Source organism: Oncorhynchus tshawytscha, linkage group LG26, assembly GCF_018296145.1.
Source record: "Oncorhynchus tshawytscha isolate Ot180627B linkage group LG26, Otsh_v2.0, whole genome shotgun sequence".
Classification (NCBI taxonomy): domain Eukaryota; kingdom Metazoa; phylum Chordata; class Actinopteri; order Salmoniformes; family Salmonidae; genus Oncorhynchus; species Oncorhynchus tshawytscha.
Window position 1 is genome coordinate 27,338,111 of NC_056454.1, and position 13,280 is coordinate 27,351,390.

The 13,280-nt window shown below is 43.5% G+C and overlaps 1 protein-coding gene across 1 annotated transcript in view; it reads right to left on the bottom strand.

The window, feature by feature from the left end:
• Window positions 1-8,940: 8,940 nt before the first annotated feature.
• LOC112225033 (rho GTPase-activating protein 20-like) overlaps window positions 8,941-13,280 on the bottom strand; it is a 56,750-nt gene continuing 52,410 nt past the window's right edge. Inside the window, exons 12-13 of the mRNA XM_042306639.1 lie at window positions 12,419-12,533; window positions 8,941-10,956 (exon numbers count right to left, since the gene is read on the bottom strand). Coding sequence (XP_042162573.1) covers window positions 9,299-10,956; window positions 12,419-12,533 — 1,773 coding nt within the window. The 3' untranslated portion in view covers window positions 8,941-9,298. The remainder of the gene's footprint in view (window positions 10,957-12,418; window positions 12,534-13,280) is intronic.

Consider the following 13,280-nt stretch of genomic DNA (forward strand, 5'->3'; position numbering starts at 1 on the left):
TAAAAGTTCATTTCTTTCCTTCTTAGCATTTGAGCCAATCAGTTGTGTTGTGACAAGGTAGGGGTGGGTATACAGAATATTTGGTTTAAAAAAAAATATATATATATATATATATATACACACACACACACACACACACACACACACACACACACACACTATCATTCAAAAGTTTGGGGTCACTTAGAAATGTCCTTGTTTAAATATATATATTTTTAAATGTATCCATTAAAATAACATCACATTGATCAAAAATACAGTGTAGACATTGTTAATGTTGTAAATGACTATTGTAGCTGGAAATGGCAGATTTTTTTTTAATGGAATATCTTCATAGGCGTACAGAGGTCCATTATCAGCAAACATCACTCCTGTGTTCTGCTAGTAACCTACAGTAAATAGCTAGTAACCTACAGTAAATAGCTAGTAAGCGAATGTCAAGTTTTATTTATAGATAAAATATTTTGTATTGTTGAAATGCTGAAATAAAATCGTTTTCCTAATTTTTAAGATCGATGCATCCACTGTATATTATTTCTTACCGTCATTTTACCTTGTCATTCCACCTTGTCACCCACGTTCAGGTAGGCCTAAGCTATAATACTAACTTTACAAAACATTTCACATTTATAATCTCTAACATTCTGAGCATTCTTCCTCTGTGTTCAGCATCTCTACACTGTTGCACTCTTCTCATTTTGTCAGACTCCTCCTTTCCCCCCCTGAGAAATGTGTGTTTATGTTGCCTCCGCTTTCCCCTAGTTCTAATTGAGACACAACTCAAAGATGGATCGTGTGGAATGTGTTGTCACACTCAGAGGGGTTATTAGTGGGAGCAGTGGAAAAGAAATGGCTTCGACACAGTCACTCATCTGAGGTGTCGCTCAGTGATGACGTCATCTTTGTTCTGAGAGAGAGCAGCTGACAAACACATCAATCAACCGTCACTGAGAGAGAGGGAGGGGAGAGACCGGAGTAAAGGGGTGAGAAAGGGGAACACTGCAAAGGTATGGACAAAGGGGTTAGGTGACTAAGGTAGAGATGTGAGGACAGGGTTGACAAATGGAAACGTGGAGAGAGGCTAATAAAGAGGTAGCAACGTCAGGGGAGGGGTGAGATGAGGGTTCATGGGTAGGTACAAGTGGAAGGAAATATAGGTTAAACATATTCATACATGAGTCAGAATGGAATAGGGAAGATTGATTTACAGTTGAAGTCGGAGGTTTACATACACCTTAGCCAAATGCATTTCAACTCAGTTTTTCACAATTCGAGACATTTAATCCTAGTAAAAAATTCATGTCCTAGGTCAGTTAGGATCACCACTTTATTTTAAGAATGTGAAATGTCAGAATAGGAGAGAGTGATTTATTTCAGCTTTTATTTCTTTCATCACAGTGGGTCAGACGTTTACATACAAATCAAATCAAAGTTTGTCATGTGCGCCGAATACAACAGGTATTAATATTAAGGTATTGCCTTACAGTGAAATGCTTACTTACAGCCTCTAACCAATAGTGCAAAAAAGGTATTAGGTGAACAATGGGTAAGTAAAGAAATAAAAAGACAGGCTATATACAGTAGCGAGGTTACATACAGACACCGGTTAGTCAGGCTGATTGAGGTAGTATGTACATATGGTTAAAGTGACTGCATATATGATGAACAGAGAGTAGCAGTTGCGTAAAGAGGGGTTGGCGGGTGGTGGGACACAATGCAGATAGCCCGGTTAGCCAATGTGCTTGAGCACTGGTTAGTATTTGGTAGCATTGCCTTTTAAATTGTTTAACGTGGGTCAAATGTTTCAGGTAGCCTTCTACAAGCTTCCCACAATAAGTTGGGTGAATTTTGGCCCATTCCTCCTGACAATAATTGAGTCAGGTTTGTAGGCCTCCTTGATCACACACGCTTTTTCAGTTCTGCCCACAAATGTTCTATAGGATTGAGGTCAGGGCTTTGTGATGGCCACTCCAATACCTTGACCTTGTTGTCCTTAAGCCATTTTGCCACAACTTTGGAAGTATGCTTGGTGTCATTGTCCATTTGGAAGACCCATTTGCGACCAAGCTTTAACTTCCTGACTGATGTCTTGAGATGTTGCTTCAATATATCCACATAATTTTCCTCTCTCATGATGCCATCTATTTTGTGAAGTGCACCAGTCCCTCCTACAGTAAAGCACCCCCACAACATGATGCTGCCACCCCCGTGCTTCACGGTTGGGATGGTGTTCTTCGGCTTCCAAGCATCCCCCTTTTCCCTCCAAACAGAACGATGGTCATTATGGCCAAACAGTTCTATTTTTGTTTCATCAGACCAGAGGACATTTGTCCAAAAAGTACGATCTTTGTCCCCATGTGCAGTTGCAAACCGTAGTCTGGCTTTTCTATGGCAGTTTGGAGCATTGGCTTCTTCCTTGCTGAGCGGCCTTTCAGGTTATGTCGATATAGGACTCGTTTTACTGTGGATATAGATACTTTTGTACCCGTTTCCTCCAGCATCTTCACGAGTTCCTTTTGCTGCTGTTCTGGGATTGATTTGCACTTTTCGCACCAATGTATGTCCATCTCTAGGAGACCGAACGTGTCTCCTTCCTGAGTGGTATGACGGCTGCGTGGTCCCATGGTGTTTATTCTTGCGTACTATTGTTTGTACAGATGGACGTGGTACCTTCAGGCATTTGGAAATTGCTCCCAAGGATAAACCAGACTTGTGGAGGTCTACAATATTTTTTCTGATATTTCTTTTTATTTTCCCATGATGCCAAGCAAAGAGGCACTGAGTTTGAAGGTAGGCCTTGAAATACATCCACAGGTACACCTCCAATTGACTCAAATTATGTCAATTAGCCTATCAGAAGCTTCTAAAGCTGTGACATAATTTTCTGGAATTTTCCAAGCTTTAAAGGCACAGTCAACTTAGTGTATGTAAACTTCTGACCCACTGGAATTGTGATACAGTGAAATATTCTGTCTGTAAACAATTAATTGTGTTATGCACAAAGTAGATGTCCTAACTGACTTGCCAAAACTATAGTTTTTTTTAACAAGAAATTTGTGGAGTGGTTGAAAAACGAGTTTTAATGACTCCAACCTAAGTGTATGTAAACTTCAGACTTCAAGTGTGTGTGTATATGTGTGTGTGTATATATTGAAAATTGATTTGGTACTGTCACTTATGCTCCCTCTCCGGCCTCTAGGTCCTTATGGCGCACACCTGTCACCATCGTTACGCGTACCTGCGCGTCGTCAGACTCACCTGGACTCCATCACTTCCTTGATTACCTGACCTATATATGTCACTCCCTTTGGTTCCTCCCCCAGGCGTCATTGTCTCTGTTTCATGTCTGTGTTTTTCTTGGTTTGTATTATGTTCTGTTTATTTTATTACAACACTCACTCCCTGAACTTGCTTCTCGACTCTCAGCGCACATCGTTACAGGTGCTAAGGAGGGAAGGACATGAGTCATAGTCTTTGAGGTACTTTAATAAAGACATCTCTTTGCCATTCCTAGAACAGAATAATCCTTTACAATGTGGACTGGTCTGTACATTGTAACAAATGACTGTTTAGTCACAACAACACTGTTATTCTGTAGATCCCTTTCCATCCTGAACTGTACCAAAGGTTGGAGTGCAGATTCCTCTCTGTCAGAAGTAAAGGATTATTGGAGGCTGTGCAGCACTGTTATCATTATATTGTACTGTAGCTACAGATTTAGGATCTTAATTTGACCAGGTTCTCCCTGCGGGAAAATAATCCTGCCTCAACAGGAAATGTTAATTAATTCACATTTTTGTAGAGGTTGATACATTTTTTGTTAGGGCAGATCAAGTCTAAAAATTGTAAAGTGGAAATTACAAACTTTAGAAGCTTTTTAAACCTTGAATACACTAAAAGTGATCAAATGAAGATCCTATACCTGTAAGTGGATGCCTTGACACAAATGTACAGTAAACACAGAACCTTGTGTAACTGAAGAGTTCCCCCTGAGTTAGGGTTCAAAGGTCAGCATAATAATAGCCACCCACTCCTGTGGAGTCTGGACACACTCCCCTCCATCACATATCTGACACACACACACCCCTCTGTTCCATCTCTCCCTCACAAGACCCATTGTCTGCATCTAGTGGTCACAGGGTTCTCTGGAAACTGGTTAGGTCTTTGTTATGGTCTTGAAGTTACATAAGTGTGCATACGTGCATGCGTGAAAGTGCAGGTCATAAAAGGTTTAGTAGGTAATTGGAAGAACCATCCATTCTGAGTTGTAAATCACACACAGGTAAACACAGGAAGAGGGAGGAGACTTTGTCAAAAGTTAGGGTTGTCTTGTGCTCTTGGAACGGCTAACCATGAATGCGGTGTTATAAAGGTGTGTGTGTGCGCACAGACGGACAGGGTCCAGGGGTATGTGAGCACACAAGTCTTTGAAGTTTCCAGGACAAGTTCAGAACACAGCAAGATCAGATGGGTTTCCGGGGACCTGTTCAGAACACAGCATGATCAGACAGGGTTTCCGAGGACCTGTTCAGAACACAGCAAGATCAGACAGGGTTTCCGGGGACCTGTTCAGAACACAGCATGATCAGACAGGGTTTCCGAGGACCTGTTCAGAACACAGCAGAGGCCAGGTGCCAAGAATGTACCCCACTGAGTACAGAGACATCCTTGTCACTGAGTGTTCCAGAAACGTTGGATCAACCCAGATTTCCATCACTGCTTGGCTGCTCTTCTGAGACTATGTGGCTAGTCCTGTCTTCCCTCCCTCTCTTCTTCTCTCTTTCTGCCTATTGTCTTCCGCTCTCATCTGCCCATAACCATCTCTGACTCGCGAAGTCTTGTGTCCACCTCAGGTTCAAATCCTGGGGATTTGGTGTCCTGATACATTTTTCCAAGGCCTGTAATTTTGCGGTATTTGGACACAAAGATCTCAAAACCCCTTCAGAAATTGACAAGTTTATCTCTTAATAATATGGTTTTGCCTTACATTTTTGTTTTAAGACCTAAAGTGACCAGCCTGTAAGAATTGCCTCTATGGCATTTAACTTGGTCTGAAAACTATGAGAAATATTAGTTCTATCTCCTTTTTTTGACAAAAGTATGATTGTAAAAGTGATAACTAGTCCAGATTATACTCAATGACTGCAATAATAAATATCATTAGTCTTAACATATTTAGAATGATATAATATGACACATATTGTCATATTATCTCTTCCCTAAATTAACATCACGTGCTGGGTCCCACAGCACATTAAGTAGTGGGTGACTCATGCCTGCTTCTCATTGTAACAGTGTATCAACACCAGTATGTGTGTCAGACAAACAACAGCTGGGAGATTTATCCGGATTTCTGTGCAGGGAGGTAACATGTTATTCCGCGTGGGTCAAGAGTGCAAAATGAGGGGAAAATACTGTTAATGGCTGTTTTGACTGGGATTTGTAAGAGAGCCAGATAGTATCAACTGTGACTTCATCAGAGAGGGCCGTGAGCCAGCCAAGACACCTCATTGAGCAGCTCCGAACCCCCACCACCATCCTCTTAACTGGACCCAATCAAAACAAAAAGCAAATTCACTGTCTCCAAGGAAAACAGAGAGGAACCGGGCGTGTTGGCTGCACCTGCGCTACGAGCAATGTCCCCCATAAGAATCCACAAACCCAGTGGAAAGAGTGTAGATAGGCGAGAGTTGCTGTCAAAATACAACCGCACAGATGCTCAGTGCCTCAGTGTATCGTTACAGGGTGGAGAGTTCAACGGCTCATTATATTACCTTGGAATTCAACAATGGTGCCAATCAGAGGATATTGTTAATAAGTATGTCTGTATGGATGGGGTAGCCACTCTTGCGTGATGAGAAACATTGCCAGAGACCTGACAACTTTCGTTAGCTCTCCAGTCCCCAAGCTAATGTAGGCTTTAGCCCAGCTGGCCAACACAGTCTTATGACGTGCAAGATACCAGGGTTTAGGCCCAGGTGGTAACATAAAGCTGCACAGGGACCTTGTCAGAAGCCCTGCACATTCTGTCCTCTCCAAGGGCTCACAGTGTCAGGGACAGTAGATCACTCACGTTTATTGCAGATTGTTAGAGCCTCCCCTCTCCAAACTTAACAGACTCCCAACGCATCAACAACATAGCTTCAAGGGTCAAACTTTAGAGTTTGCTTTTCTAAAGAAAATGCTCCTGTACTAGCAGTGAATTCTAATGCGGTATGTTTTAGATAACGAGGGCCATGAGTTGTTCTTAACCCCCCTAGTTATAACTACTAATAACTCCATCAAGCTCCCTCACAAAAAAACCTGATTACTAAACCAACCATTCCTGCTTATACTACTTCCCCACCTAGTTTAGCACCTCTGCAGAGGTACTATAAGCAGGCAGAATCAGTTAACTTCAAAATCCATCTAGTAGGCTTTACCTGACTCCTGACCTGAGAAATACACAGAGCTTGTGTCAAAGATGATCTATTATATTGACAAGATGGTCCCGCGATCAGGTGGAAGCATTCTAGCCAATGAGTGGGCAGATACGCATGTGAATAACAGGCACAACTCTGATATGAAGTCGTTTTTTTCCCAAAGTTGCCAAAATGCCACGTGCATCCACTTTTACATTAGTCCATTCTTAACAACCTAAACATTACGAAACCTATTCGATCAAATAAGCATCAAATTATCAAAGACATTTTTTGCTGACCAAATTGGACGGTCTCACTGACCTCCATACAAATATTCCTCACTTTATGGTCTTATTTTCGTGGACCCCTCTCGCTTCGCCTCTTTCTCTCTGGTGTTAACTTGGGTCAACCTGTGTCAACCTTGGTCATGTGGGCCAGCATATAGTACCTTTCAGATTAGAGACTTAACACTTAATACTGGTGGAGTCATGCTAAAGTAGGGTCATCAAAGAGGGGACACCACTGGTGACAGTGTGTGTGTGAGAGCAGGACCTGCAAACACAGAAATTGGTATAATCCTGAGAGTCAAAGTAGCTGTTAGATTTGACATATTTCCTATTCACAGAAACTGCTGATCAGGTTACAAAAGCCTTTTTATTTTGTCCTTCTATAATTGGAGAGAAAAACCTTTATCAAAATTCTACCACAGACTAGTGAAGATGGGCGGCACGTTTTATGATATCACAGCTTGTAGTGTTTATAAGTCTCTCAATCACCATAACAATAATATAAAAAATCGGAATATTTATGTTAATAATCAGCATCCAGCCCTACACAACACGTGCACATGTGCAGTCTCTCTCACACACACCCTTTGAGACAGGTCCAGGAAGGTGGGCCAAACCCGTGGGGTTCATGGCTCTGCTTCCATTACATAATTAGCTGTGTTTGGACTCTGTCTCCCTGTCTGGCTGACTAACTCTAACAGACCTGTCTGTCCTCTGAGAAGCAGCACCTCAGTGTGGGTGTGGACTCTGTCTCTACCAGACCTGTCAGTCTATCCTCTTAGACCCAGACCTACATCACTCTGACACCAGAGACCATTACAGATGAGTTATTCATGGGAACTGTGAGTTTGATGATTAATGCTAAACAGGTGTAAAGAGTTTACATTTGAACACTAATACAGTACTGTGCTTTTAGTATGATAGTGTTCTACTTTATCAGTTCTGCAGGGTCGTCCTCCAGAACGTCACCAAAGAAGGCACAAAATAATAGAGAACCAGAAATTCCGAATGTTTGCCTTTTTTTTAATTTACAAAAACTCCAGCCACCCAAGTCAGACGGTTCTTTGTGCTACCGCACAGCATGCGATTCTGATGCACCAAGTCTGGAACCAACAGGACCTTGAACAGCTTCTACCCCCAAGCCATAAGACTGCTAAATAGTTAGTTATATAGTTAAAGCTGCAATATGTAACTTGTCAAGAACTGCAATGCTGCTGGGTTTTCCACACTCAACAGTTTCCCATGTGTATCAAGAATGGTCCACGACCCAAGGGACATCCAGCCAACTTGACACAGCTGTGGGAAGCGTTGGAGTCAACATGGGCCAGCATCCATGTGGAATGCGTTTAGTAGCCTGTAGAGTCCGCCCCCTGACAAATTGAGGCTGTTCTGAGGGAGATGGGGGTGCAGCTCAATATTAGGAAGGTGTTCCTAATGTTTGGTATACTCAGTGTATGTGAGTAGTGAGACACAGACACAATATGTGTTATGAACAGAATACAACCTTTAAAGCTGCAATCTGTAACTTTTTGGGTGGCCTGACCAAATTCACATAGACATTTGTGTTATAGATCTGTCATTCTCATTGAAATCAAGTCTAAGAAGCTGTATATCTGTTCTATGTGCACTATTTCTATGCTTCCCATTCTTAAGTTTTGTTTTTGCATCTTTCGGTTTTGTACACCAGCTTCAAACAGCTGAAAATACAATATTTTTGGCCAAGGAAAATATATTTCACAGTGGTGGTACATTGATTCTCTACGATATACTTGCTTGTTTTGTCACAAATCCTGATCATTCATTTTCATAAGCATTAGACATCAGATATACAGGTAACTACCATAATACCAACATAAAGTGTCTTAATAGGGCGTTGGGGCACCACAAGCTGCCAGAACAGTTTCATTGCACCTTGGCATAGATTCTACAAGTGTCTGGAACTATATTAGAGGGATGTGACACCATTTTTCCATGAGATATTCCATCATTTGGTGTTTTGTTGATGACCACCGCTCCAGAATCTCCCATAAGTGTTCAACTGGGTTGAGATCTGGTGACTGAGACACACTAAGCTCCTTTGAGACCCCTCTTTCAAAGTCACTGAGATCTCTTCTTCTAGCCATGGTAGCCAAAATAATGGGCAAATGGGCATTTTTATACATCACCCTAAGCATGATGGGATGTTAATTGCTTAATTAACCCAGGAACCGCACCTGTGTGAAAGCACCTGCTTTCAATATACTTTGCATCTCTCATTTCATCAAGTGTTTCCTTTATTTGGCAGTAACATGTGCGTACATAATATACAAATGGTGCATTCTGTAGCAAATATACTCTATAGGACAGCAGCAGTATTGGCATCATGTACAAAAATACACATTTGATTTCTTACAGCTCGCACAACACTATATCAAAGCATATGAACATAAATATAGACCTATACCTGTTGTTGATTACCAGAGATATGGAAGAAAAGCTCCAGCACAACCAAACAACTGCATCTACCATAACCAAGGGAAAATAACTGTACATATATGACAACATAAAAACGTTATGCTACAAACATTGATTAGCCATATAAAACAAGCCCAGAGTCTCTTAAAAGTCCTTTTAAACGTAAGACTCCTCTGCAAAGAACATTTGGTCAAAGTCGTCCACGCAAGGGTCGCTACACTTCCTGCTTTGCCACTCCCTCTTCCCCTGGACAAGGGCCAGAGCGACCTCCTGACTCCTCTGCAGGCACGCGCCTGAATCCGCCCCCTCCTGTGAGGAAAAGTAGTCCCTTACTGCCCGCGTGGCGGAAGGAGAGAGGCAGAAGCGTGGCTCTGAGTTTGGGCCTGCTCCGTTGCGCTGTGGCTCAATGTCAGACACTCTAAGTCCGCTCTCAGGGAGCTGCTGACCTTTGACCCCGTGGGTCAGGGACTTGACCAAGGGCCTTTCCAGGGTGAGGATGGAGGCTGCATCTGTCACCATGGAGGGCTCAGAGGCTCTGCGAGGCAGGGTGAGGACCTTGCGGCCAGCCTCCATGGCCAGGGTGAGGGAGTGAGACTTCTGCCTCTGGAGGGTTAGTGTTGAGCCACTCTGTCCATAGAACACATCCTGGGGAGGCTGGATGACCTCACTTCCTGTTCCAGTGGGCCGCTGGGTGACGTCACGTCCTGTGGGGGGTCTGTGGGTGGCATTGCAAGCCTGGTCGTGCAGCAACTGTAGCTCTCTGACAGTAAGGGGTTTCTCTGTGCCTCTGTAGAAGGGAGACCTACTTTTCTGCAGCTGTAGGATAGCCTGCTGGTAGGATGGAGGGCTACTGGACCTCCTCTTGGTGGTCACCTCTACACCTTTACACTCTGAGGCTTTTGGGAGGCTAACCCCTTTCCCCTTCCCCACTTCCTCCTCCAGGTGTCCATTGTCAGGTTGCCGTAGTGACAGTCGGAGGTTCCTCTTGAGCCAGGTGTTGGGATGCAGTCCGTGGTGGGTAGAGGGTGTCCGGGAGGAATGAGGGGGCTGGCTTTCACTCCAGTCCACTGTATCTCTCTTTGGGGGTGAGCACTTGGGGGAGCGGGGTGAAAGGGGGGAGCGGGGGGAAGACTCAGCCAACAGGAAGCCGGCGCTGGTGACATAGTCTGTGGAATATTGGGAGAAGGCGGAGTCTAAGGAACTAAGGGAGGAACCTGTGGGGGAGGTTGCTGGGGAGGACAGGCTAGAGCAGCTGGCGTCCAATCGTAAAGGAGAGGGTGGGGTGTGTTTCAGCTTCCTCTGCCCGAGAGTTCCAACCCCTCCTCTTTCTCCACCTGTGATCACTTTGTCTTTCAGCTGCAGAGCCCTGAGCCCCTGAAACACTTCATCCTCCTCCTCCTCTTCCTCTCCCTCCATCGCCGCGTCATAGCTCGCTTTACGAGACGCCAAATGGTGCTTATCCGATTGGATGATCAGAGCTCCGGGGGTGTGTCCGATGGCAGGCTCTGAGCTGCGTCGTAACCTCCTAGGGCCCTGTGATTGGACATAGCACTGGCGTGGGCGTGGTTGCCGTAGGGCGGGGGTGAACTTTCTGGGTCTGGCAAGTGGGGGAATATGTAGGAGGTCAGCCTCAGCCTCAGGGTCAGGGTCGGGGTCACAGTCACTCAGGGTGATGACAGAGTCTCTGCTGCAGCTGTCAGGCTTGGCCTTGTCTCTCAGAGGGTGGGACTCCTGGAAGGGCGACTCTGGGTCCTCGTTTAACTCATTCTCCAGACTGTCATAGGATGAGTCATTCATCTGGAAAGAGGACACGTCTACGGAGGGAAGGAGAGAGGAAAAGAGAGAAGCGGGGGGAGTTAGAGAGTTAATATGCTAAAATTATTGTTATGACATGCGGTCCATTTTGATTGTTATGGATTTCATATGTTCCCACTTCCGCTTTGGAAGTGTTGGAAATGTTGCACTGACTGACTATCATGCCAATAAAGCTGGGGTGGAGGGAAATGGAGAAGGAGAGAGTTTGAACAAACCTCCATTTCATTAGATAGAGGGTTTGAAAACAAGCACAAAGTGCTGTCATAGTCCCAAGCATACAGCTGCCATTCATAGGGGTTGGTTTAGGTCATAAAGAATGATTGAGGCCTCTAGTGGCCAAAAGGCTGTTATAGCATGGGTGTCATTGAGGGCTTTCACCAATTTCAACCTGGGGTGAGTTTTTGGTAATAAAAATACTTTAAAATCTCCAGGAATTTTGCTGAAAATGGGTTTAATTTAGGAAATATGTTTCCAAGTATTCCCACAAATAGAAAAAAATACATTATCGTGTGATCTCTTTTTGGGCTTAGTTGTGGTCAATTTAGATAAATGATCGTGTGATCTCTTTTTGGGCTTAGTTGTGGTCAATTTAGATAAATGATTGTATGATCTCTTTTTGGGCTTAGTTGTGGTCAATTTAGATAAATGATCGTGTGATCTCTTTTTGGGCTTAGTTGTGGTCAATTTAGATAAATGATCGTGTGATCTCTTTTTGGGCTTAGTTGTGGTCAATTTAGATAAATGATCGTGTGATCTCTTTTTGGGCTTAGTTGTGGTCAATTTAGATAAATGATTGTGTGATCTCTTTTTGGGCTTAGTTGTGGTCAATTTAGATAAATGATTGTATGATCTCTTTTTGGGCTTAGCTGTGGTCAATTTGCAGTGCACAAATTATTATAATTATGCTCCGCCACCAACCAGTCGCTCCAACAAAAATTGGCCCGCGGCTGAATCTAGTTGCCTACCCCTGGTTTAGGGGAGAAGAGGAAATTGACTGGTGTGTTAATGAGTGTCTGAGAGTGTACTAATCACTTTAATGAATGAGGTCAACATAGTGACCCCAATCAGCAGACCTCACAGAGACAATGACTTATGGAGAGGTCTGAGAGAACACTCAAAGCACGCGCACACACACACACGCACACGCACACACAAGCTAGTCAGGGCTAATCTACTCTATAATGATGATAATGTCTACAATACACTGTCTTGCCATAAACACACACACTCATGAACTTTCTAAACCCTTGTGAAGACCCGTGGCAAATTAAACCACCTCTGTGTCATTTCAGTTCTGCTTGGTTTGGGACCTCTCTTCCTCCCTCTCCCTCTGTCCCTATCCAACTTTATCTTATGAAGTTTTCTCCAACCAAAACGAACAGCATTTGTTTAGAGCACTGTACAATATAATTTTCAATTAGATGTTGTTATTTCTTCAGTGAATACATTGACTTTGTTTACCTGATCCATGGTCGCTGCTATTGCTCTTCTGAGGGAATCCACTAAACAGAGAGGGGACGTCATCTCCCAAGACCTTCCTGCAGTTCTCAATCAGGAACCGAACAAGCTCACAGACCTAGGAACAGATCATAGACCTGGTTACACCTCAGTCACACAAGTCAATGACTGGTCCTAGATTAAGGCTCCGACTGCAAGTTAAAGGTTATTTCATAGGTTGTTTCCCTGGTATAAGAGATGTAAAGTCTTGCCAACTTTCTTACTGGCCACATATAGCTGATCAAAATTGACATAATGTAAATCGTCTGAACTCCTTTTTCTAAGATGAGAATCACAATTTAAGGAGACTTCAGAAAACAAAATCTGAGAAAGAATCTTGTCTATTCCCAGATGTTTACAAACATAGCAAACATTAATTAAAACCCAAGTTACACAGTATAAACCTCCAAATCTGAAACACAAAATGTCAGTCATGCTCCCAAACAGTCAGTTCCAGTCTGGGATTTGAATGTTTCCCTAGGGCAAAGCTGACTGTTTAAAAAACAGTGATTATAAATGTGTTGTTTTTGTTAGCTTCCCTTATGGAGAGTCTACAGACAGAATGAGGTTATGGAAATATGAAGGAGACAAACATGGGGCCTATCTGTGTGTTGTTGGGCCAGATGTGTGTGTCATGGTTTTCACCATATGTCTGTCAGTCTGTGTTACACGCCTGTGTTCAGAGGGCTATGGGAGTGAATGGACTGCTAGAGCTTGGCTACGAATTTCACAAGCTAGTCCAACACAACGGAACTCCAGCTAGGGAAAAAGGCTTTTCTCGCTCCCTCCTTCCTTGCGTCTCTCCCTGTATTTGGCCTGGTTCTGT